Source organism: Dama dama, chromosome 27 (assembly GCF_033118175.1).
Source record: "Dama dama isolate Ldn47 chromosome 27, ASM3311817v1, whole genome shotgun sequence".
Lineage (NCBI taxonomy): Eukaryota > Metazoa > Chordata > Mammalia > Artiodactyla > Cervidae > Dama > Dama dama.
The window spans coordinates 5,023,463-5,048,438 of record NC_083707.1 but is presented as its reverse complement, the minus strand read 5'-3'; the positions used below and the strand labels follow the sequence as shown (position 1 = coordinate 5,048,438).

At 51.2% G+C, this 24,976-nt stretch overlaps 1 protein-coding gene across 8 annotated transcripts in view; it reads right to left on the bottom strand.

Annotated features, from left to right (window-relative positions):
• ZNF516 (zinc finger protein 516) overlaps nt 1-24,976 on the bottom strand; it is a 96,682-nt gene that overhangs the window by 39,454 nt on the left and 32,252 nt on the right. For 7 of the 8 annotated variants that reach the window (XM_061131293.1, XM_061131295.1, XM_061131291.1 and 4 more), the window contains exon 2: nt 8,862-10,762. In XM_061131293.1, the coding sequence (XP_060987276.1) occupies nt 8,862-10,590 (1,729 nt within the window). In that variant the 5' untranslated portion in view covers nt 10,591-10,762. Of the gene's footprint in view, nt 1-8,861; nt 10,763-12,027; nt 12,092-24,976 lie in introns of those variants that run through there. The other variant, XM_061131296.1, reaches the window with a different exon arrangement.

Here is a 24,976-nt window from a genome sequence, read left to right as displayed (position 1 = left end):
CCGTAAACAAAGCAGAAGAGGAGGAACCCTCTGAGTGGACATGACTACCCTGACCGCACACACAGGTCCAGGTAAAATTCCAGCAAAGAAAACCCTGACCTGCTAACTTTCAATCCAGAGAAGACTATCCCGAGCTTTTTCAATTCTAGTAAAATACAGATCTGAAAGTACAGTCTGTTTTAACATGCAAAGTAGGCAAACTGTGCATGCAAATATTGGATCATATCAGGAGCCTGCAAAGGTTTCACAAAAACCAGTCTTGGATTAGGGCCTGTGCACAGGAAATTAAGAAATTTTAAAAAAAACAAAAACTAAAGTTATGGATGAAATTTTAAGAACTTGTGCCAGACATGTACACAACAAACATAAAACAAAACCTAAATACTTGACTAAAGAGAATCTCAGATATAAATGATTCATTGCCCACGACAAACACGCTGACCAAGGATGATACGAATCAAACAGCACCCTTGGTACAGAGCTGGCTGGGCCAGAGCATGCCTCGGAAGGATGGTGCATCCTGAAAGAAGGGGCCGCCTGGGCTCCAGGTGGGTCTGCTTCTGAGATCAAGGGCAATGAGCTCCGGACTCCCAGTGGGCTCAGCCACGGTGGGAGCAGAAGAGGGCTGCTCTTCTCAGCAGCAAAGACCCCGGGGCCAGGGGCAAAGGCACTGGGTCCTTGCAGCCTCTCAGCATCTGCACCCTGATGATTCCCCCAGAAAGACAGGTGTCGGTGGAGTGACATGTGTCGAGGACAGCTGGGACACCCCAGCTCACCAGGAGTGACCCCGCTTCCGCAGCCCAGGGTCATCCTCCTGCAGAGCTGCCCAGGACACCCTGCTGACCAGCAACCGATGGTTCAGAAGCAAAATCAGTTCAATCCAACTCTTCCCACAGAAGGCCACATCTCAGGAGTCTGGGGTGACAGACCCAAACTCAGTTGTCTCTACTACACAGGGGTAATAGGCTTCCCCAACAGCTCAGTGGTAAAGAATCCGCAGGCAATGCAGGAGATGCAGGAGATACGGTTCAATCCCTGGGCTGGGAAGATCCCCTGGAGGAGGGCCTGGCAACCCACTCCAGTATCCTTGCCTGGAGAATCCCGTGGACAGAGGAGCCTGGTGGGCTACACTCAAGTGGGTTGCCAAGAGTCAGACACGATGAAAGTGACTGAGTATGCGCATATGCATAGAGGGGTAACATCTACAGAGAGGGGGCTTGCACCTCACATCGTCACAAGCTCCTGTCTGAACCGGAGGGGACCAGGCTCCTCTTCGTGACGTGTGGACCACAGCAGAGGAGTCAAAAATCAAGGCCAGCAGCACCCACACCGCACACAGGGGAAACCTACAGCCAGCAGGATGGCGGGAGGTGATGGAATTTAGGAAATGCACAGACAGGAGAGACTGAAAAGGGGTCACATCAAACTAGTCTCTATGGACACAGGGCATGCGTTTTTTATGGGCATCCAGGAACATCATGAATTTCTCCTCCAGAGAACACCCACTAGATGTTGCCCACAAGCAGCCTCCTGGAGACAGGATGGAGCCAGGACCCACCCCGACGAGGACGGGACAGGACTGCAGAGCTCAGCCGGGCCGCCTCCGCTCCATCTCGGCCTCCTTCGGGGCCGGTGGCCGTGGAGACGGTGGATCTGGAGCCCCGGGCGGGCCCTGAACGTCAGTGCATTTTTCTAGGACTGTGTATCTAGGACCACAGGATTCTGCCCCTCAAGCGACAAGCCAAGACAGACACCCTCTCCCAGGTTGGGAGATGGACACTGTGGACATTGGTTCTGGTTCTAACTCTGTCACCAACAAGAGCAGTGTGGACAGGACACCAGGCGGAGCTGGGCACCGCAAGGAACACGGCAGGAACAACCCCACAGGCGGGGTCCCAGCCCGTATGTGCAGCCCAGGAAGCCGGACCCCCAGCGGCTGAGGGATGAAGACACACCGCTACTTCATGCAGAAGGAGAACCACAACCTGGAGTCCTGAAGACGCTGGGCAAGCCACAAGGATCCCCCTGTGCCTTGGTTTCCTCTCTGTTAAAACAGGGGACAGACCACTATCCCCCAGTTCCCTCCAGCTCTAAATTCTATGATTCTGTCTTGTGTGAAGGGCTTCTCAGGTGGTGCTGGTGATAAAGAATCCACCTTTCAATGCAGGAGACATAAGAGATGCGGCTTTGATCCCTGGGTCAGGAAGATCCCCTGGAGAGGGAAATGGCAACCCACGCCAGTATTCTTGCCGGGAGACTCCCATGCACAGAAGAGCCTGGCGTGCTACGGTCCACAGGGTTGCAGAGAGCTGGACACGACTAAAGCCATCTAGCAGAGACAGCACATCTTGTGTGAAAAAAGAGAAATGGAGACAGAGACAGACAACAAAGAAGCGTTTGGATCCTGCTAAGAAGCCACAGTGTTTGCACAGCATCCGCTTCACAGCCCGAGGACCATGCATCCCACGTGTGTGTCTCAGCGTCAAGAGAACAGCTCAGAGCCTCATCTCCAGAGTCTGATGTGTTTCACAGCGTAATTCATTCATTCTGGAAGGTCAGGGGATGCGGCATGGTGATCAAGCAAATATGAGCACGCACGCCATGCACTGACGATCAGTGTTTGAAGAATCAGAATACAATAAAACACACCTCCGAGGCTTATTCCCATTGTAACTCACTCTTGCTGTGATAATTCCGAGGCCTACCAGGGGACTGCGGGGCCGGTGAATAATTACCAGCGTCTCCATGCGTGCGCTGACTGCGTTGCTCCTGGTTGCTAAGATGCTAACTAAACCACAGGGCATTCTGCGGTCGGCTGTCAAGTGCATCTGGATATTTTTCTTAAAGAACTTCAGTGAGTCTTTCTACTGAATAAGGATTTGATAGGAGGGTTTTCAACTCTCGCTTTACTCCCACCTAAGTAAATACCTTGGTGTTTCGTCCAGCAGCAAAGACGAAGGGGGGTGGTCGCCCTCACGTCTAGCTCAGAGGCATCCGTCTGCGTTCTCGGCCCCTCCTCTGTGGTCTTGGATCAACCTGCTCTCCCTTCCTCCCTCTGCCGTCCAGAGTCTCGTCCCATCGGGTCCCCACCCCGGGGCTGTGCTCTGGCGCTCATGGGCACAAGGCAGGGAGCACCCCAGCCCTGGGGCCCGGCCCGGCGCCAGTATCAGAGCCGGGGCACTTACGCATCGGCCGACCGACCTGCACATGCAGTTACCAGGTTCTCATCACTCAAGGTGCCGAGGCCGCCAGGGATGGGAAACTGGGCCCGGCATGCCGGAGGGAACCGTGTCGGAGGGAGCCGGCCTCCTGGTCTCACTCGGACCCATCCCGCGGACTCCCATTTAACAGGGTCCCAGAACCACGCAGGACTGACACCGCCCAGGGTCCCAGGATCACTCCTGCCCCAGCCCCGGGCCCTGGGGAGTGGGGGCTCATCTCAGGCACACGACTGTTCCCGGATGCGCCTGCCACCCCACAGTTGGTGGTGGTGGTTTAGTCACTCAGTCGTGTCCGACTCTCATGACCCCGGGGACTATAACCTGCCAGGCTCCTCTGTCCATGGGATTCTCCAGGCAGGAACACTGGAGGGGGTTGCCATTCACTTCTCCAGGAGATCTTCCCGACCCAAGGACTGAACTCGTGTCTCTGCATTGCAGGCAGATTCTTCACCCGCTGAGCCACACGAGCCAGTTACACACATCCTGTTTCCCATCCTCCCACTGTATTTATGATCTCTCCTCCTTGCCCCCAGCCCCTTTCTTTGTGGTGTCATTTTCAGCTTCTTGAGTGGGGGAGGCACTGATGAAGCCTCGCGCTAGGAGAGAAGTCCTTCCCAGTCACTGAGCATCAGAGACGGGAACCGGGCAGGTCTGCAAGCGGGGCCCAGCTCCCTGGCTCAGAACACACCCCGGCGTGGATCCGGACAGGACAATAGGGAGATTCCATGCCCAGAGTGCCTTCTGCTCTGTGCAAAGTAAACGCTAAGTAACAACAATAGCCTCCCAGGCCAGCAGGCCCACCTGCCGGTCAATACCGCTCCCCAGCCCACCCCACACTCCACACTAGGACTGCTGTCCTCTAGAGTCCCCCTAAATCCCCACCATGGGAGGACACGTAGCAATGTTTCCTCCCTAAACTGCTTTAATGACTGCCCACACTCTATGGCAAAAAAAGAGACTAGCTGGTTAACCCTTCTGGAAGCTGGGTGACCGTGGCTTGGCCGGCCTCACCCACCCACACGCTACTGTGGACAAGCGGTCGGGCTCAGAGCACGTGCTCCCCTAACATTTTACAACCAAAACACTGTGGCCCTTCTTGCAGTTACAACAGGAAAAAGATGAGCGGTAACGTCTGAGAGTGTGCGACTGGAGGAAGCAAGCAGAGAAATATCAGAAAATGGAAGCTTTCTGAAATAAATAATTTCTTTCTTTAACAGTCTTTTCTTCCCTTGACTGTACTTTTTAATCCTGAAAACTCTCTCCTTAATTCTTCCAACTACATATAATACTGTGGCACTTGTTCACAGAACTTTCCATTCTATGAAAGTTGAGTCATATGATTTGTCAGTTAGAAACAGTCAAATATTTGCAATTTCACTATCTGCAATTTCACTATCTGCAATTTCAAAACTTGGGGTTTTACTATCAATTACGTTACAGCCATCATCCAAAGATACAGAGAGAGGCTGGGCTCAGCAGATTATGGATTTGATGTGATAGAAGAAGTTAGAATAACAGAAAATAGTCAAAACCAAGGATATATTATCCAACATAGGGAAAGAGTCATTACTTTGTCATAACTTTAAATACAATATATCTATAAAAATACTGAATCACTATGTCATACACTTGAAACTAATATAATATTATAAAGCCATTATACTTCAACAACAAAAATACCTGGGGTAATCAATCACCTAAGTGTTAGCAGAAACGGTATGGAGATACACAGTGGGAATGGGTTTTGCATCACAAGGCCAGGCTTCCCCCAAGGGCAGCACGTCTTCCAGTACAGGGACCTCACGAAGAGTCCTTCAAGACACACTCAGAGGGCTTCCATCACTCCTAAGTCATCCCAGTATTCTCATGATTTCAGTTATTTTTCCTAGCTGCACCACGAGGCATGTGGGATCTTAGTTCCCTGACCAGGGATGGAACCGGCGCCTCCACCAGTCGAAGTGCGGGGTCTTAACCACTGGACTGTCAGGGAAGTCGCCTATTCCACTGCTTTCTGAGCAGAATTCCTCTTTGGCCTGTTCGCCTGTCCACAGTGATGACTTGTGAGCACCCTAACTCTACTCCATGGTTGAAAACATTAATTTTTCTCATTTCAATTTTATGCCCTTTCAAGGCTCCTCTTCCCTAATTAAAAGGACTAATTTTTGTGAACTCCAGACATGTACTTTCCATCGGTGCCAAGTCACTTTCTCAATGGAGACTTAAATTCAGCTCACTAACACATTTTAAATTATTGAGTTTTATTCACAACTTTGCTCTTAGACTATTTTAAGTCCTTAATGAGGGCTGCAGTGACTCACTCTTATGTGGAAATACAGGTAATGTGACAATCAGCGCTTTCCAAAGCAGGAGGCAGCAACACTCTAACAAAGAATGTTTCATGAAAAAAGAGAAGTTACTTTCAATTAATCTAATCATGTAAATTGTCTCCAGATTCAGAAGCAGTGTTTAAACCCACTCCTGGATGTCAAAAATCTTTGGAGGAAATTATGGCATGATGGGGATTTACTGGAAAGGTCACAAAAATCTGAATTCTGACATCAACTCTGCCACAGGTGAACTCACGTTCATGAGAACCAGTCTGATCTTTCTGTGACTCAATTCCTATGTGTTTCCTCTCATAAATTTAACCAGTCATCCCACCCAGGTTCTATGAGAATTTAAAGTCATTTCAATGTTTAAAGATCTAAGTCATCTTTCAGTGACAAGAAAGGCAAGTATTTTCCAAAGTTGAGTGCATTTTTTTAAAAAGAAAGGTTCACTGCAGATCAAAATAGAGGATTCAAAGCACCCATTTGCTTTTCCAAAGTATTAATGGTTGTTTCCAAGTTCTCGCCAATCCCTGCCAAGGAAACTGCTTTGTGAGTCTTAAATCCATATAACACTCCTCTCTCCACAAGGGGCATCCGAGATCTAACGCCAGCCAAAGACACTTGCTCCTTGGAAGAAAAGCTATGACAAACCTAGGCAGTGTATTAAAAAGCAGACACATAACTTTGTCAACAAAGGTCCATATGTTCAAAGCTACGGTTTTTCCAGTAGTCATGTAAAGATGTGAGAGTTCAACCATAAAGAAAGCTGAGCACCGAAGAACTGATGCTTTCAAACTATATTGCTGGAGAAGACACTTTAGAGTCCCTTAGACAACAAGGAGATGAAACCAGTCCATCCTAAAGGAAATCAGTCCTGAATATTCATTGGAAGGAATGATGCTGAAGCTCAAACTCCAATACTTCGGGCACCTGATGTGAAGAACTGACTCACTGGCAAAAGCTATCTGATGCTGGGAAAGATTGAGGGCAGGAGTAGAAGGGGGTGACAGAGGATGAGATGGTGGGATGGCATCACTGACCCAGGAAATAGTGAAGGACAGGGAAGCCTGGTGTGCTGCAGTCCATAGGGTTACAAAGAGTCAACAAGACTGAGCAACTGAACAACAAGAACATTCAAGGCCTGCTATGATATAAAATTGTATCTTTAGGAGCAAAGATACTGTCCTCTGGGGCTACAAAAAAATGACCCGTGCAGACCTATGATGTTCAACATTTTACACCACTGTCATAAAGTTTTCTAGTCTCTCAACAAGCTATAATATTCTGTTGTCAACTTGCAAAATTCACTACTATATATAATCTTGCTATGGAATCATCAGAGGCACCAAATTTCTCAAAAAGTAGATTGCATATAGAGAAAACACATATAATCTCATTAAGAAGTAAATGATAATCTCTAAACTTTAATGAACCTGAGGGAAAAAAACAGTAAATTTCAATTTACAGTGAATGTAATTTGATCTTTCACACATCTTGACTTTAAAGGCACTGCTGAATTTGCTTATTACTGGTCATCTCGCATCTATCATAATAGAAGAGGTGCAGGACAGCTTTTCCAAATATTAAAAATACTTGTCTTCAAAGTTATAAAAAATTATTACCAGCTTGGCATTTTATCCAAATGTGCTCCAAAAAGTAGACATAGTGTTACTGGTATGTAACCAGTAAAATCTATAGTTGTCAACATTTTTAAAAAGGAAAAACAAAAATTAGTCCTCAAATATGCCACCCCGGGTCACAATTGGGTTCCCCAGGCCATACATGACCAACTGCTGTTAGAATCCAGACGATCTCCCATAATGCACAGTACAGTTTCAGAGAAAGGGATATTATCTTGCTTCCTCCCACGAGTGAATGACTAAGAAATGAAATGCAAAATATGAACTGATGCATAATGTGCTATTTTTCACTTATGGACATGTACATGTGTGCAGATTCAGTACAGACTGCCCTGCAGGATCAGAGAAACTTTTTACTACACTTCTACTCTACTGGCTTTGCATATACTTGAGTGTACCAGACGCTCACACAATACATTGTCTAGACCTGTAATAATTAAACTCTGTTCAAGAGAACTAGCTTCATTTTCAGTACGGGAAAAATGACATACCCTCATGGGTTGTTTTAAAGAGGTGCACAGGGGCGGTTTTCCTCACTACAGAATACAAAAGCGGAGGTGAAGCACTGGGATTTCCATCATCTCCAATCTTTCCCTAAAAGTAACAACCAGTCAAACCAATTTTCAGGGAAAAAAGAAAACATTCCTAGCCAAGGGGAGAAAGTTACAAGCTTGTAACTGAAACATCACCTCCATTTAAAGTAGTTACCCAAGACAAAAATTAAAGAAGAAGATATCAAAATGTATAAAATTGACTAAAAAATAGGAACATGATGGGAATAAAGTTGGCCAAGTATCTTTAAATATTTATATAGCTGCAACTTGGAAAGTAATCTGGTTCCAATTAGCCATCTCTAAACCCATAGGGTTACTGGAATCCAAGGAGATTAATTATAACTGCACACAATATGAAGGTCTTCTTTCCCTCAGCTGTCTGGTGCAAGGAGAGAAACAGAGGAAAGCGTGTGTGCCCCAGCTGATGGTGAGCAGAGAAGGGTACACCTCAGAGGGGCTCCATCACCTGGTCTTTGCTCAGAAGTGTCTGATGCTCCAGAGAGACCATGACCTCAGCAGCCAGGGTTGATTTATGCGAACACTATAGGCAGACAGCAAACAGGAGCCTCAAGTGGAGCTGACAGGGGCCTGGGTCTGCACCCACCAGCCCAAGCTCCAAGTATACACTGGGTACAGACTCTCTGAGTGCAGGGGCACCTGAGTCAGGACTACCTGAGCCTGGAATACCTGGGAAAAGGCGGCAAGCTCAGGGTTACCTGGGGGTAGGGCCACCGAAGGATGAGGCTACCTGAGCATCAAGGATGCTGGGCCACCTGCAGGCAGGGCTACCTGAGCCTCAACTGCCTGGGCAGTAATGATGCCTGCCCCACGTGGCAGCAGTCTATTGGATCTGGACTTCCCCAGCTCAGCGGTACCTAGGCACACGGCCATCCGTGTCCAAGACGACCTGAGTGAGCCTGGCTCACCTGAGCGTGAGAACCCAGGCAAAGATTTCCCGGACCCACTTACAGGGCTACCTGGGCCTAAACCACCTGGACGTGAGATACCCGGGCAAGGGCAACCCGGACGCAGGGCTCCTGGGACCTGGGCCACCTGTGTCCACTCTTACCGCCCCTGGACCACCCACCCCTGGACCACCCGGGAGCATGCGCTCACCTGCTGCGGGATGGGCCGGGGCCTCCTCTCCACTCTCATCGGCAGCCTCATCAGCGAGGCCCGAGCCCGGGGAGTCGGCGGCGGCGCAGCCAGATCCGGGGCTGCTGGGCTGCGAGACCGAGTCGCCCTCGCTGAGGGAGCCGCAGCGGGCGCGCGGCGCGCGGTCACCGGGGCCGTCACGCTCTCGGTCACGGCGCGCGCGGCGATGCACCCGGGAGTGCAGCACCATCTGGTGGTACGTGCGGAATATCTTGCCGCACTCGAAGCACTCGGACGACTTGCCGTGGCCGGCGGGGACGGCAGCGCGACGGCTGGGGCGCGCGGCGGGCCGGGGGTCCGCGGGCCCAGGCGCGGGATCCCCGGGCGCGCCCGCCCTCTTGCGCGGGGGGCCCTGAGCACCCGGCTCGGGCTCGCGCTTGCGCTTCTCCTGGCTCACCAGGATGAACTCGCGTCGCTCCTTGTCGAAGGCCACATCGCCGGCCAGCGCCTCGTCCCACGCCGCGTACTTGAGGTACTCGGCCGGCTCGGCCACCTTGCCCCGGGTGGCCAGCTGCCAGGCCTGGTAGCTGTTGACCGGGTCCAGCTCGGCCACGCGCCGCCCGGTCTGCCCGCGGGCGGGTGCGCCGGCCGCCGGGCGCAGGTTCAGGCACTGAAGGAAGAGCTGCTGGGAGTCGGCGGGGCCGGGCGCTGAGCCCTCCCCGACGGCGGCCCGCGGGCAGCCGGCCTCCACCCTGCGGTGGATGGCGTTGTGCGCGTTCAAGCTGTCCAGGTTCGTAAACAGGTTCCCACACTTGGTGCAGACTTCGTAGAGGCTCAGGCCGGCCACAATCACCTCTTCCTGCACCACGTCGTTGATGGTGGCCACGGGCTCCAGCTCGCTCCGGGGCCTGTTTTTGCTCCCCGCCTTCGGGCCATGCGCCTTCATGTGGTTTTTCAGGAACCACGGCTCCTTGAATCTCCGGCCGCAGATGTGGCAGCCGTGGTCGAAGGAGCCCCTGTGCTTCTTCATGTGCGCCTTCAGGAACCAGGTCTGGCTGAAGGCCTGGCCGCACACCTCGCAGGGGAACTCGCCGGGCGGCAGCTCCGGCTTGCCGTTCTCGGCGAAGGGGTCGCCGCGCGGCCTCTGCGCCGCAACGTGGTCCTTCTGGACGTGGCTGAGCAGGGCCTCCTCGCGCAGGGTGGCGTAGCTGCACAGGCGGCACGTGAAGGGCTTGTGCGCCTGCTGCATGTGCTGCGCCAGGTCCTTCTTGCGCTCGAACCTGCTCTTGCAGAAGGCGCACTGCCCTGCCGCCGTGCCCTCCGCCTCCTTCCGCGTGCTGCGCAGCAGGATCTTGCCGGTGTCCGCCTGCGTGGCGCCATTCAGGATGCGGTTGCACGCCGAGGTGCTCTTGGTAGGGCTGGTGCAGCCGCCGAGCCCCTCGGACACGCGCGTCTCGGCTGCCTCGGGCTCGCGGCCCTGGGTCAGCGTACCCGCGCGGTGCCCACGGATGTGGATCTTGAGGTTGCCCTTCTGCGCGGCGCGGTGGTCGCAGTAGGGGCACTTGTAGGGCTTCTCGCCCGTGTGCTTGCGCATGTGCTGGGACAGCGAACTCTGGAAGGGAAAGGTCTTGCCGCAGATACAGCAGCTGTGGCTCAGCGCCCTGTCCCCGTCCACCTCCGGGCTCCGGCTGGTCCTGGGCGGGCTGCGGCCCCCTCTCAGCTCTGCCTCGGCCTCCCGGGAGCGCTCCATCTCGATGGCCAGGGCGGGCACAGCTCCTGGTCACGCGGGCCTGCCTGCCGGAGGGCGCCTTATCTCTCCATGTTCAGGCGAGAAGATGCTTCCCGCTGCCCCGCTGCAGAGGTGCGCCTGCCCCGCGGGCGGGCGTGTCCTACCTGGAGAGCATGGCGCCGGCGGTGAGCACCTGGAACAGAAAAGACACGAAGGCCTTAGGAACCAGGCTTCCCACGCAAACAGCGTCCCCATAACGCCCGAAGATATATAACGTCTACACGCTGCTCGTTCAGAATCCCAATCCCGGCCTATTTAAAGAAAAGAGTGAAGTGAAAGTGAAGTCACTCCGTCCTGTCCGACTCTTGCGACCCCGTGGACTGTAGCCTACCAGGCTCCTCCATCCATGGGATTTTCCAGGCAAGAGTACTGGAGTGGGTTGCCATTTCCTTCTCCAGTTAAAGAAAAGAAGCATCCAGCAAAGTTTAAACCGACCAAGGAGCAGCTGCTTTCCTTTAAAAGATCAATCACTAAACAATTAATGACTGGTACTAACCATGTACTAAATCATTAAAATAAATCATTGTAGTTGACTGAGTGCTAAAGTCATTTATCGTCATAGATATTGGTCCATGTGTGCGTGTGTGGGTGCTAAGTCACTTCAGTAGTGTCAGACTCTTTGCAACCCCCTGGACTGTAGCCCGCCAGGCTCCTCTGTCCATGGGACTCTCCAGACAAGAATACTGCAGTGGGTTGCCATGCCGTCCTCCAGGGGATATTCCCCACCCAAGGATGGAGCCCCCTCTCCTGCATTGGCAGGCAAGTTCTTTACCATTAGCACCACCGGGAAAGCCCCAAGTTGGTCCATAAAGGATGTTAAATATCAGAACCTCCAATTCACGGGAATTAAACATTTGAAACCCAGCCACGAAGACGAGACTCATGGAACAAGAAAAACTCAGCTGATTAGGGATCATAAAAGGCAACCTATGAATGCACCTGGAAATTAAATGAAAATTTCAAGGGGGAAGAATTGTTCAAATCTCTAAACAGTCCTTCTGTAGCCAGTGCTCCTTCCCTCTCTGCTCCTCCCTGCAGTTTGGGGCCACAGAAAGTGAAATGCTCAGAGAGCCAAGAGGCTGCTCTGGGGGTCTGCACAGAGACCCCCATCCCTGCGGTCCAGGTGTGGGCAGAGCTGACCCCAGAGCACTGTCTCCTGTTTCCAGGGTGTGAATTTCAGGAGATGTCCTTCCCATCTGGGCATGCCCTCACCTGTCAGGTGCTGAGAATCAGGAAAGGACATGAGGAAGCCCCCTGCAAAGCACACCCTCCGAGGGCCACTCAGACCCTCGAGCACAGGCTGAGCGAATGGTCACAGACAGTGAGACACCTGCCCAATGGGTCCTCCCTTCTACTCCTAGGAGCCTCCCGGCTGGCCACAGAGGGAAAAGGACCAACCTTAAGCGCAGCCCCATCCACTCCAGCAGAGGCAGGAGAGCCAGCTCAGGTGGTCCCAGCCAGCATCCGGGCTCACCTGGATCCAAAAGATGCGGCTGGACTGTCCCCTCCTTTCCATGGGGGGGTGGGGAGGCAATGCTGCCACCTTTGCTGCCAGAGAAATCCACATTTTGTTTCCTTATTATAGCCTTGATGTTTAGTTTCTGATACCCCAACACCCCCGACCCCCCAGCCACAGACTAGATGCTTCCACTCTAGAAACCCAATGCTAGAGAATATACTTTTCATTTCTTATCTGGGCTTCCTGAAAAACTAGCTTAAAAGCTTCATGTGGAAGGCAGCAGGGTCCTGCAATTTACAGGAAAATTCTTAAGCAGGGTGTTCATGGTGCCTGTGAACCAGCACAACAAGCTCTTCTCTCTTTTGTTTTCCACTTCTCTGCCCACCCCCATCATTCAACACTAAGCCCTGCTGTCGATCCCTCTGAGAATGAGCCGGGATGTCTTTTTAAAGAACTTAAAAATATTTGGAGGGGGAAAATGGAAAAATGGAAAAACACCATAAGGGTAATGACCACTTAAGCTCAGAACACCATTATCGTTAAGGAAATCATAACCTTAACAAAACTGGCTCCACCACTAAGTGACCCCCTTCCTGAAGCCCAGGGTTGACTCACAAAGTTTCTTGCAAACGTTTAAAGAAAGAGTCAAAATGGAATTTCCCACAACTGGCTTTCCTTAGCCTGTGGCCCAATCAGCAATCTTCATGATCGTTCTTTTTAGCTGCAAGCAAAAATCGCTGCTTAAGATGGTCATCACTTCTTTTCCTCAAAAGAAAAGAATGGTGTCGTCAGAACTTCCAAGGTAAAAATGCACACGGGCGGCAGCCCCAGTTAGAAGATTTGGGAGGACCTTATTAGCCGCATATACCATAGCACTGGGCTTCCCAGGCGGAACTAGTGGTAAAGAGTCTACTTGCCAATGCAGGAGATGTAAGAGACTCAGGTTTGATCCCTGGGTCGGGAAGTTCCCCTGGAGGAGGAAATGGCACCCCACTCCAGTATTCTTCCCTGGAGAATCCCGGACAGAGGAGCCTGGCAGGCTGTAGTCTGCTGCTGCTGCTGCTGCTAAGTCGCTTCAGTTGTGTTCGACTCTGCGACCCCATAGACGGCAGCCCACCAGGCTCCCCCATCCCTGGGATTCTCCAGGCAAGAACACTGGAGTGGGTTGCCATTTCCTTCTCCAATCCATGAAAGTGAAAAGTGAAAGTGAAGTTGCTCAGTCATGTCCCCCATGGACTGCAGCCTACCAGGCTCCTCCATCCATGGGATTTCCCAGGCAAGAGTACTGGAGTGTGTTGCCATTGCCTCCTCCGAGGCCGTAGTCTATGGGATCACAAAGAGTCAGACACCACTGAGCAACTGAACCATCCCCAGCCTCCGTGAGCCTGAGGGTCTCAGATGGTTTCTCAACCCTGGTTGGGGTCTCTGGTGATAAGCGGTTCTCCTCCAACACCGCCCTGTGAGAGTACTAAACAGCCACAATTGCACTCTCCCAGGCAAACACATGCCATGTACGACTTGGTGCTTCAACTTTTCCTAAAACACATTAACCTGAAGATAACTAGCCTCACAAAGTGTGTCAATAAGTGTGAGCTTTTTATTCAAACCTTCCGTACTTCGAACAACACAAACGTTAGGAAGTTAAGCGGGGAGAGAAAATGCATGTTACGTGTGTTTTAGCTGACACACGACCCGTGTACATACACATAAGCAGCACAGCCCCATTGGAGTCACATTTTGCCCATAAAGAACCACTTTTGTTGTTGTATTACAAAGTTTTTCCAAGGCTGTAATTGGGAACTTGCCAGACAAGCCTGTAATTTAATTGTTTAGGCATGAAAATGGCTTGCTGATTAGGGTTTTAAAATAGATTTCCAGTGCATCATTCCATGTATGTGTGTGTGTGTCTGTGTGTGTTTCTCAAAGGAATGTAACAAACAGTTTGAAGCTACTTTTTAAAAATGCCTTGTGTAATTTTGGAAATAAGTTTCTTTTTGAAAAGGTTAGGCAAGTTTACATTTATATAAGTATTTGTATTTATATACACCTATATTATTTTATGGGCTTCCCAAGTGGCTCAGTGGTAAAGAATCCATCTGCCATGAAGGAGACTCAGGTTCAATCTCTGGGTCAGGAAGATCCCCTAGAGGAGAAACTGGCAACCCAATCCAGTATTCTTGTGGGGAAATCCCATGGACAGAGGGGCTGGCGGGCTACAGTTCATGGGGTCGTAAAAGAGTTGGACACGATTTAGCAACAAAACAACAATAACAATATTATTTGGTAACTACAATAATAAAAAGTAAAATATTTATTAAAGAAAACATAAATCTGTATTCATAACATAAAAATGCATTATCACGCGGGTGGGGGAGGGGTTTAAGAGAGGGCAAAATATCAACATCTTGGAAATAAAACACGCCGCTAAACTTTAAGAAACGATCCTGTGAAGGACAAAAAACAAAGAAACAGGTCAGAATGAATGTGTGTGAGGCACCGCCATGCCTTAGAACGACTCTCTTCTCACACCTGCACAGCACAAGTGAAACACGTCGACTTTCTCAAGGCTGCAGACACTGGAGCTGGGATTTAATCTGTGGGTAAATGTTTCAGCGAATAAATCACTCCTCTAAGTGAGGACCCTGGGAACTGAGTGTTGGACCAGACACCACGCGGAGAACTAACTTCCTGCAGGGCCCCCGGTGACCCTGAGAACGGGCTCCAGGATCCAGTGAGCCCCCCCACTCCCCTGCCGACAGTAAGGCCTTTCTGAACAAGCCCTGCAGGCAGGGACCCCGGACACACACCAGGAGGAAACGCCCTGTGACCGAGCTGTCAGACCTGTGGGAACCAACACGCGACCACGGTCCGTCGGCGTCCCACACGGTGTCCAGGGACCACTCCCCTGGTGGAAGCCCCACAGTGCGGTCGGCGGGCAACTTAGTGAGGATTTCATCACAGTCCCTGACGGCCGACTGTGTGCCAGGCCACGCTGGGGACCTACGCGCGCGGGTAACCAAGCAACAGGCTTGCCTTTGCAGGACCCAGATGTCGGGAAGGAACACGGAACCACACGGCAGCCACGGGGCAGGGCGGGCAGTGACAACCTGCCCAGGAAGCCGGGGCAGCCTGGGAGCAGGGGGCTGTGCGCTCAACGGGCCTTCAGAACGAGCCCTGAGCCTCTCACCCACAGCCAGGAGTGACCCCGACATCCTGCGGGCTGGACCTCCGTTTCACACCTGAACCCACACACCTCCCTTCCTCTCACACCCACGTGGGCCTCCCGGCTGGGGCCTCTCTCAGACTTCAGCTCATCACAGGCTTTCACACCAGGAGGATGAGGCCCGGACACCCCCCCAGTGGGCTCCTACGGGCCTGAAGCCCTGCGCTGGGGTCCCTGGGCTCTCAGCTGGTGACTGTGCCTGCCACACACCCCGCAGCACGCCTGCTTACTCCCACCTCGGGGCCCTCAGGCGTGCAGGTCCCACGCACCGCCCACCTTTCTCAGGTGTGGTCTCTCCGCACCATCCTGACACCTGTGACCAGGTGAGGCCCATGTTGCTTCTCCATCGCCAGCCCTGTACCAATTGCAGCACCTGTCTGGACATGGTTCTATAATAGCTTCTTTAACGGGTCACTCTTGGGTTAGGCATCCTACAGTGAGAAGGCCAGTTCGCCAAGTACCACTGAATCCTGATGCCAGAGCAGAGACAAGCAGGCAGCGGGCATCACAGCACCATGACAGGTGATCTAGACCATGAGCTCTGAAGTTGGGCTACCCAAGATCCAAACCCAGTTCTGCCACTCCCTGGGATCAGCCGTGTGACCGGGAGCAAGTGTCTCAGCCTCTCAGGTCCCTGGCCCATCTCTCCACTTTTTAAAGTGTAAATGATAGCGATGTGAACTGTATTATTTTTGTGAGGATAAATTCAGGCAAGGTGCAACGTTTAGCACATAATACATGGTCAACATATAGTAGGTGTTGTTATTAACAGTCATTAAATAAATGAATGAAATGGCAGTGCAGCACCCAAAGATACCGAGTCCCTGACAGTGACACTATTTGGTTTAATCAGTTCAAAAGGAGGAAATGACAGTTTAGGAAGCTAGGTTGGAAATGGCTAAACAGTAACCCCTGTGTATTCACTGGACCCTGGCGGGTTCACTGCAGAGGTTATTAAATACAATTACACAGTGTTCCCCTAACAGCTATAATCGTCCACAGCACACAGGTTCCAACCTGCTCTAGCTTCATCCAGGCCCCATACAAAGTATGGGATATTAAGACTGTATTTGAGAATTACTGTTCTGTTAGGTCAGTAATACAGGAGAACATTTTTAGCTTTGGGGGGTATATAATCAAATATTTGGAGGTGGGTTACAAAAGAGAGGAGCAGGCAAATATGTCAAACCGTTGACAACTGCTTGGGCTGGATGGTGGGTGTGTAGATGCTCTTCAATTACTCTGTCCATTATTGTGGTGTTTAGGATAGTTTTCACAAAAGAAGTTAAAAAAAATAACTCCCACTTGCAACTCTGGTTAAGTAACACAATGGGAAACAGAGCTGCTATGGGGCAGCTGGGTGGGGCAGGTGGGCCCGCCCCCTCACCTGTCTCCCCGCTCCCTCTCCAGGCCCCCAGGAAGCCCAGGAGTCTCTAAGGAATGCACTTTGGGGAAATTACCTTTTGTTAAATTCTAGTATTCAAAACTCAAAGGAAAAAAATCATCTGAATAATATGAAACTGTCCAAGTGAAGGCAGCATTTTACTTTAGGAGGCTACTTGCTGATGTTTCAGAGTCCTGCCCCAGAGATACTCAAGGGATGCCCCCAAACTTCTGTGGGGTGCAGCCTCTGTGCCAACAGGGCAAAGTCAGGCACGAGGACATGGGCACTCAGGAAGAGCCTCCCATCACGTCCCAGGGCAAAAATCTGGCAAGGCTGCTGAGGTTTCTCTTCCCTAAACAGTCATCTTCTGACGGGTTCAGTGCAGCACTGTCGGGGGAGAAGGTAGAATATCCTGTATTCTCACACAATAAGCTCAGCCCTGACTCAACAGGAAATCTCGCCATTTTCTGCTCTGTGAAGTTATCCAACACAAAGTTTTGTATTCCTTTCTCCCAAAACCATCAAAATCTGTTCTACTGAAGTCACATCCTGAGAAAGGAATCAGAGACCCATGCAACAGGGAACTCTGCTCAATGTTATATGCCAGCCTGGGTGGGATGGGGGCTGGGGGGAGAAGGTGTGTGTGTGCGCGTGCTTAGTCGGTCAGTCGTGTCCGACCCTTGCAACCCCATAGACTGTAGGTTTCTCTGTTCATGGGATTCTCCAGGCAACAATAATGGAGTGGGTTGTCATTTCCTTCTCCAGGGGATCTTCCCAACCCAGGAATCGAACCCAGGTCTCCTGCATTGCAGGTAAACTCTTTACCGATTGAGTTACAGATGGGTACATGCATATGTATGGCTGAGTCCCTTTGCTGTTCACTTGAAACTACCACACTTGTTAACTGGCTACGCATGCATGCATGCTAAATCGCTTCAGTTCTGTTTGACTCTCTGCAGTCTTATGGACTGTAGCCCACCAGGTTCCTATGACCATGTGGATTCTCCAGGAAAGAATACTGGAGTGGGTTGCCATGCCCTCCTCCAGGGGATCTTCCCGACTCAGGGATCGAACTCAAATCTTTTAAGTCTCCTACACTGGCAAGCAGGTTATTTACCACTAGCGCCACCTTGGAAGCCTCTAATAGGCTATACTCCCATGCAAAATAAAAGTTTCAAGTTTGGGGGTGGGGGTGGGGAAAGGATGCGCGTTTCTTTAAAGGGACCCAAACCTGCCCCCGGACCTGGGGCTGCAGGAAGATGGGCACTTCCTGCCCTGGGTCTGGGCTGCTCTCTGGACAGAGCCAAAGCTGCGGCTCCAGCCGTCTGCGAACCAAGCCCCTTCAGTCCGAGTCAACCACGTTGTGACTCTTAAGAACCAGCTCGGCAGCGGACGCCCCGTGGTCTCCCTTCCTTCCTCTCCGTGGGTGACCCTGGGGGTGGGGGGCTTCCGGGAGGCGGAAGGGCCGGGCTGGGCTCACAGTGGGGGGGCCCGTGGAAACTGAGGCGTCGGTGCTGTGGGGAAGATGCCCTCACGAAGGAAACAGCTCGGGGCAGAGAGGCAGGCCGCTCAGGATACTGACAGGGTATTCTGGCTGCGGAAGGCAGGTCCCACAACTCCAAAAGCGGCCTCCGGGCGACAGTGAGGCGCCCTCTCCCGGGGCTGGATCTCAGAGGCGCCCACTTGTCCTCCAGCGGACAGTGCGAGGGCCTTCCCAGCGAGCCTGGGGCATTAGAGCCGGGACTGAACATGCACCACTGACACGCCGCACGGGCTCATCTTCCGCGGAGACAGAAGGCCCCTTCTCCGAGCGACCGCGGAGGGCTCCGTCACGACGACGAGGCGTCCTCTCCCCACGCGCCAGTCTGCGCCCGATGAACAATCCCGGCTTATCGCGCCAGCCCGGGTCGGAGCCGCCCCGTGAAGCGGCGCATTCACTGCCCGACGCGAGGGCCTCGGCCGCCTGGCCCAGGCAGGTCAATCAATGATCCATTATGAGCGAGCTCCACTCGCACAAGGCGAAGCGAAGGCGGCGACCCCGAGAATCGGGGCATTCACCGGGAAGCCCGCTGGCCTCCCCCAGCGGAGGAGGACACCGACGTCCCAGCGCCTGGGGGACGCCCCCCCGCACCGGCGGCCAGAGAACAGCTTGCTCGGACCTCTCTGCCAAAAGCACTCGTTTTAAAGGTAAACCTGAAAAACGCTTTGTTCGGGACACAAGGTGACCTGACCGGGCCACAGACACGATTGTGATAAAAGTCCATCTTCCTAAACAAAGCTTTCCTTTAAATTATTTGGCAGCCCCAGATAAACCAATGTGAGTGCCAACGCGAATCCCCACATGAAACTATCTATGATAAGGGTTTATTTACTAAACTCTGCGGTCACTTAAAAACAAGACTCGCTTCTATTCTGGTACCTCAGGCCACAGCTTCGGAATCGTCCACCCATTCAAGAAGAAATGTAGAGAAGACCTCAGCGTCATTCCACAAGTAGGGTATCCTTGATGAGGCTGTTTACCACAATGTGTCAAAAACCCAGTACATTCCTGGTTGAGCAGACAGAGATGCCATCTTTGCCTCCAGAGGCAAGAACATGCTCTAACAGTAAAGACAGCCTACCAAGACCCTTGCTAAAGGAAATATAAATTAATGTGAACATATAAGCTGCCCACATGTCCTTTTACTAAAATACAAAAACTCAGTCAGCTCTGACCTTACAGGAGAACAAAAGCAGATGAATACACAATATAATTATTGATTACATTCAGAAAAGGCCCAGAATAAACAAGGAAGGACTTATGAATATTCTTTCCCGGCTGTTAGTAACATATCCTGGAAAACCCAAAACAGTTAGGCCTGAGAAAGAGGCATCCACGTGAAAATAAAGATGGTGGATTTTTTTTTTTTTTAATCTCAAAAGGAAACAGGCATCCTTTTACTGCTTTTTCTGCTATTCTCCAAAATGAATCCACTGAAGCTTTTTATTTACTAGTTCCCAAGTCTCATATTAAATAGTGGCTTTAGAAATCTATTTGTCCTTTAAAAAGGAAACTTCACAAAACTGGAAAAAAGGGGTGAGGGGCGGGGAGAAAAGTCTCTGGAGCCAGAGGTTGCTCTGCAGTCTCCTGCAGATAGGGGTCCTGCCGGAGCCCCAAGTCCACCACAAAGAGCTGGCGATCTGGCGGTAAACCCAGCTTCCTGGAGGGCCCCCGCAGGGCTGAGTAGTTAATGATCTTGTCAACATTTCCAATAAGAGCCGGGCTTCAAGGAGCTCAGAACTGTATCTCCCCCAAGCTGGGCGGCTCCCCGAAATCTGTCGTCACCCAAGGGCTTTATTAAAAAAATACAGGAAAATCACTCGCTATTCAGTTCGGAACCACAAAAGCACAAGTTTTTTACTTTCACTCTTTTTCCATCCTGCACTGAGACGATGAAAGGCAACATTTCCACTAATTTCAGAAACACTGGAAACTCAGGGATACCGAGAAAATGAGGACTCATCAGTTTCTTTTTTAAAACAAACATGGAACACCAGAAGGCCTTAGACAAACGGCAGAGAAAATCCTGTTTAGAGGTCTTTATTCAGGCAAACCTCAAACATGTACAAACTGCCACTGATTTGGTGTCCAATTTTTTTTTTTTTTTTAGAAATTATCAAAAACAAAATAGTCATGGGCAGACACGTTATGTTTTCTTACTATGGAACACTTCCTGGTCTAATGACACACCTTTTTGAAACACGTATTAACTCATTGCATAATAAATACATTTTAACTGAATTTGCTTCTAGAAATAAGCTGCATCTTATTTCATGTAAATCAACAGCAAAGGGCAATATCTGCCCCCAACACACACATACTGACCTGCTTTCTAGCCTTTTACTTAAAACCAACATTTCTCTCCCAGTATAAGAAAACAGATCACCATTAATACCTCTCAAATATTATCTCATTCTTCTGTGCTTTTATGAAAGCACCTGGAAGTCCCCACCACCGAGTAAAAGAAAGAATTGAGCCCACGAATACAGAGGGAGATAATTGCATGCAGTAAGCCATAAACCATTCTGTTAAACATTACCTTCCAGTGTAGTTCTGTGAGCACAGAACTCAGCCCCAAAAATGCCTTCGTGAGGCGTGCACAGCAGATAAATACTTCAAGAAGCAATTGTACTAAATCTAAGCAACAGCTTACAAACATTTTCTGTAAGGATACACTGAATTGAGTCCATTTTGGCAGGACAGCAGAAAGGAATATCATGCGAAAAGTTGTTTAAGATCCTGTTTACCACTGTACGGACACCAGCAGATACTGTAAGAGGGTCAGAATTATAAAAGGACAAGTGAGTGAGTGACAGTTGCTCAGCCGTGCCCGACTCTGCGACCCCACAGGCTGCAGCCCACCAGGCTCCTCTGTCCATGGGATTCTCCAGGCAAGAATACTGCCATGGGTCGCCATTTCCTTCTCCAACAAAAGGACACATCCTTCCCCAAACGCTTTCCCATATAAAGTACATATACCATAACCAGTTTAAGTTTTTCAGATCTATGACTGCCTACAACTACTGTAACATGACCTGGTTTATCACTAACCCAAGCCGCTGGATATTCCAGCCTCTTAAGGAGAGTGATCTATCAGAGAATGTTTACAAAGCACAATTCTTGACAAGAACATGATGTCACATGGCTGTAGGACGTATCCTCCTTCCTGTCTAAAAATACACTTCCAAGCACAGTTAATGACACCTCGCTGCAAGTTCTGAATTCTGCAGATAAAAGGCTGTCTATCCTTTCCCTGCAAGGATAAAAGAATAAACAAACAAAAATCCACTTTCAGCCCCCACAATAACGTTATTGTGTGATTCAGCTACTAAAGTTAAGAAAATTCTGCACAAGGTCGTAGATGAACTTGCAGAAATGAGGATGGAAGTCGAAGCATCTTACCCAGCATCAGCTTTTAGAAACAGTAAATATAGAATACAACCAAGTTCTTCTTTTCTTTTTTTTTAATTTCAGAGCTCCCAGCCCCACCCCATTGGTCCCTGGAGAGAAATGGTATCTTGAAATGGTAACTTGAAATGGAGTCTCTCCACTGGCAGTCAAGCCTGGATTATTCGGGAAGGGCTGTGCTTCTGAGCTCAGGACGGGCCTGCAGTGAACAGAGAGGCAGCAAGGGGCAGAGCAGGTGCTGCAAACATTTTCCAGGAACCCAGAGGCCAAGATCCCTAATCAGCGACCATGGCCGGATCGTCCATCTGGTTCCGGCTCAGAACTGGGTCCACAATGAAGGGTGCTGGGGGTGACCCCTACCTCTCTTCACTCCCCACCCCCACTCGCTACAACACATCAGACCCCAGACGCCCTTTCTCGACGGGGTCTCCCTCTGTTCAGCCAGGTGCTGTAAGCTGCCTAGACCAGGTGAAGGGCCGCCTGGGCACTGGTGGCAGATGACCCAAAGCCAGGCCAGCAGCTGCCGGGCTCTCAGTGGCTGCCTCCAGGTGATGGACACCCTGGTCCAGACCTTCACGTTCACTGCCCCTCAGGGATCACAGCCTTGAGAAAGACTGAAGGCAAAAGGAGAAGAAGGCAGCAGAGGATGAGATGGTTGGATGGCATCACCAACTCAGTGGACATGAACTTGAGCAACCTCCGGGAGACAGTGGAGGACAGAGAAGCCTGGAGTGCTGCAGTCCATGGGGTTGCAAAGAGTCAGACACGACTTAGAGTTTGAACAACAACAGAGTTCACAAACCACATCATCGACTGCTTGGTGAAAGAGAAAACTACTCATAAACTTCATGTCGTTCACCGAGGACACAGGTCAACACAAGTCTGTCCTGGAACAGGGCCATGTGACTACACAGCGGGGATGTGCCAGCCAGGTGTCCCGAGAGCACAGACCTGGGAAAGAAAACAGCGGGACCTGTGTGTCCTGCCCATGCAATTCGAAACAAAATGCAATCGCCCTAAAGTACACGTTTCCAACTCAACTCTCTGAATGAGCTTCTGTCACATTATGTGATAACCATCACTAATGATCAGAGGCCGCCCTGACCTCCCGAGCAGACTGGGTGCGAGGGTGACTAACAGCTCCTGTCCAGCTCGAGGGGCAAGCAGGTCCCCTCAGCTTGAGATGCTATCACAGGGCTCCCCACTCCCGGAGGAAGATGCTCTGTCTCCCCACCCCTCCTCACCCCAGTGGCGGGTGCTTCCTCCACTCTCGCTCTGAACCAGCCTCGGTCCAGCGGAACCCGCCCGCCCTCCTGAGCCCATGACCAGCAGCTGTACCGCTTCACCGACGGGGATCCAAATCCGAGTCTGAACCATCGCCGGGGACTTGTCGGCAAGAGGAGCGAGCACATGTGGGGCCTCGCTCAGTGACGGGCCCAGAGCTACAGCCCCCTCCGATCCCCAAATAACCCAGTGCGAGCTGGTGAGTCCCAGCATCGAAGGCCAACAAGACGCCTGGCGCCAGGTTTCAGATACTAACGTGTTCCTCAGTGGCCGGCTGGGCACACCGCTCCCCCAAACAAGGGGCCCATCCCCGGACAGAAATTGCAGTAAAACAACAGCTATGATTCCTGCACCCAGAATCCATGGTACATGACTGCCTCCATTCATGATGGATCATTGCCTTGCCCCTTGTCTTTCTGGAAGCCACGAGGCAAGCAGAACAGACTTTCACCACCTGACTCCTCAGTCATGTTTCTGACACAGAACTGGACACTGGTCACCACCACCAAGGCCCCCAGTGCCCGGGAGCAGCGGGACACTCCTCTGGGAACCGCGGTTGCTCCCCCACCTCTTGGGACCACGGCCCCCTGGAAAACAGGACCATCCATCCCATGTGCGGGCAAGTGAAGGAGGCCTGGGGCGGGGGGTGGGGAGTGCAGTCAGAGGGGTCAGCATCTCACATGCCTGGACCCACGCCTTTGAGAAGCCCTGTGTAACGTGGCCTTTAGAAGAGAGTCATCTGTCACCCACAGCTTCTGCAGTTGTGAAAAACTCATCCTTGGTGTTAGTCACTCAGTCCTGTCTGACTCTTTGTGACCCCATAAACTGTAGCCCACCAGGATCCTCTTTTCCAGGCAAGAACACTAGAGTAGGTAGCCATTCCTTTCTCCAGAAGATCTTCCCAACTTAGGGATCAAACCTGGGTCTCCCGCATTGCAGGCAGATTCTTTACCATTGAGCCACCAGGGAATCTTGTCTCACAAACGTAAAATAAAAGTGTCCACAAGGTCCTTGGGCCAGTGCCTGGGACCTCGTCAGCTCTCAGTGAACTCAGGTCCCTTCTTCTTTCCAACCCAAATCCAAGATTCGGTAACAATGTAAAACTCAAGGTCGAAGCAAAGAGTCGGACACAACCTAGAGACTAAACAACAACAAGGTGGAAGCACGTGGAAACCAAGGCCACCGCACATGAGAGGGGTCAGAGGCCGGTTCTGAGCCCACATCCCATGTCTGGGGACTCAGACAGCCTCAAGATGTTTGCTGCGGGCCCACCTGGGCCAGCCGGGCCACCAGGTGGTGCTCACACCTGGGCAAGTGGCTGGCTCACATGGCCATCAGTACCTGCAAGTCAGGATGCTGGCCTCAGTCCCTGGGGCAGGCAACTGCTCAAAGAAATGCCTCGGCTGCTTCCTCCTCTGACACTGAAAACCCGGTGATTTTCCCCAAATCCAGAGAGAAACTGTATAGTGTTAGTCACTCAGTCATGTCTGACTCTTTGAGACCCATGGACTGTAGCCCACCAGGCTCCTCTGTCCATGGGATTCTCCAGACAAGAATACTGGAGTGGGTAGCCATTCCCTTCTCCAGGGGATCTTCCGGACCCAGGGATCAAACTCAGGTCTCCCACATTGCAAGTAAATCCCTTACTATTTTGAGCCACATATAAACTTGCCCTTTTTGCCCTATCTTGCATCATAGCTTTCAGATTAAAATCCAAGTCAGTATTTTCCTTTGGGCTTCTAAATGTTTTTCTGAGCATTTCCATCATGGCAGGGCTGTCCAGGCTTTCCTGGCAGTGGGGGCCTGCCGTGGCCACACGGAGTCATGCACTCACACGCACGCCCATCGCCACACCAGGCAGCTTGGGATCCTCCCAGAAGAGCAACATCCCCTGCATTCTTCAAAGCCAGAGTCTCCTTCACAGCAAACCATCTCAGGACTTTACACACAGGACAACCTACACAATTACTGGCAAAAGAAGAAGACTCACCACCATGGTCTCCTTAACTGCAGGTCGAACATACTTGATCTTCCAGAATGTCTGTTCTG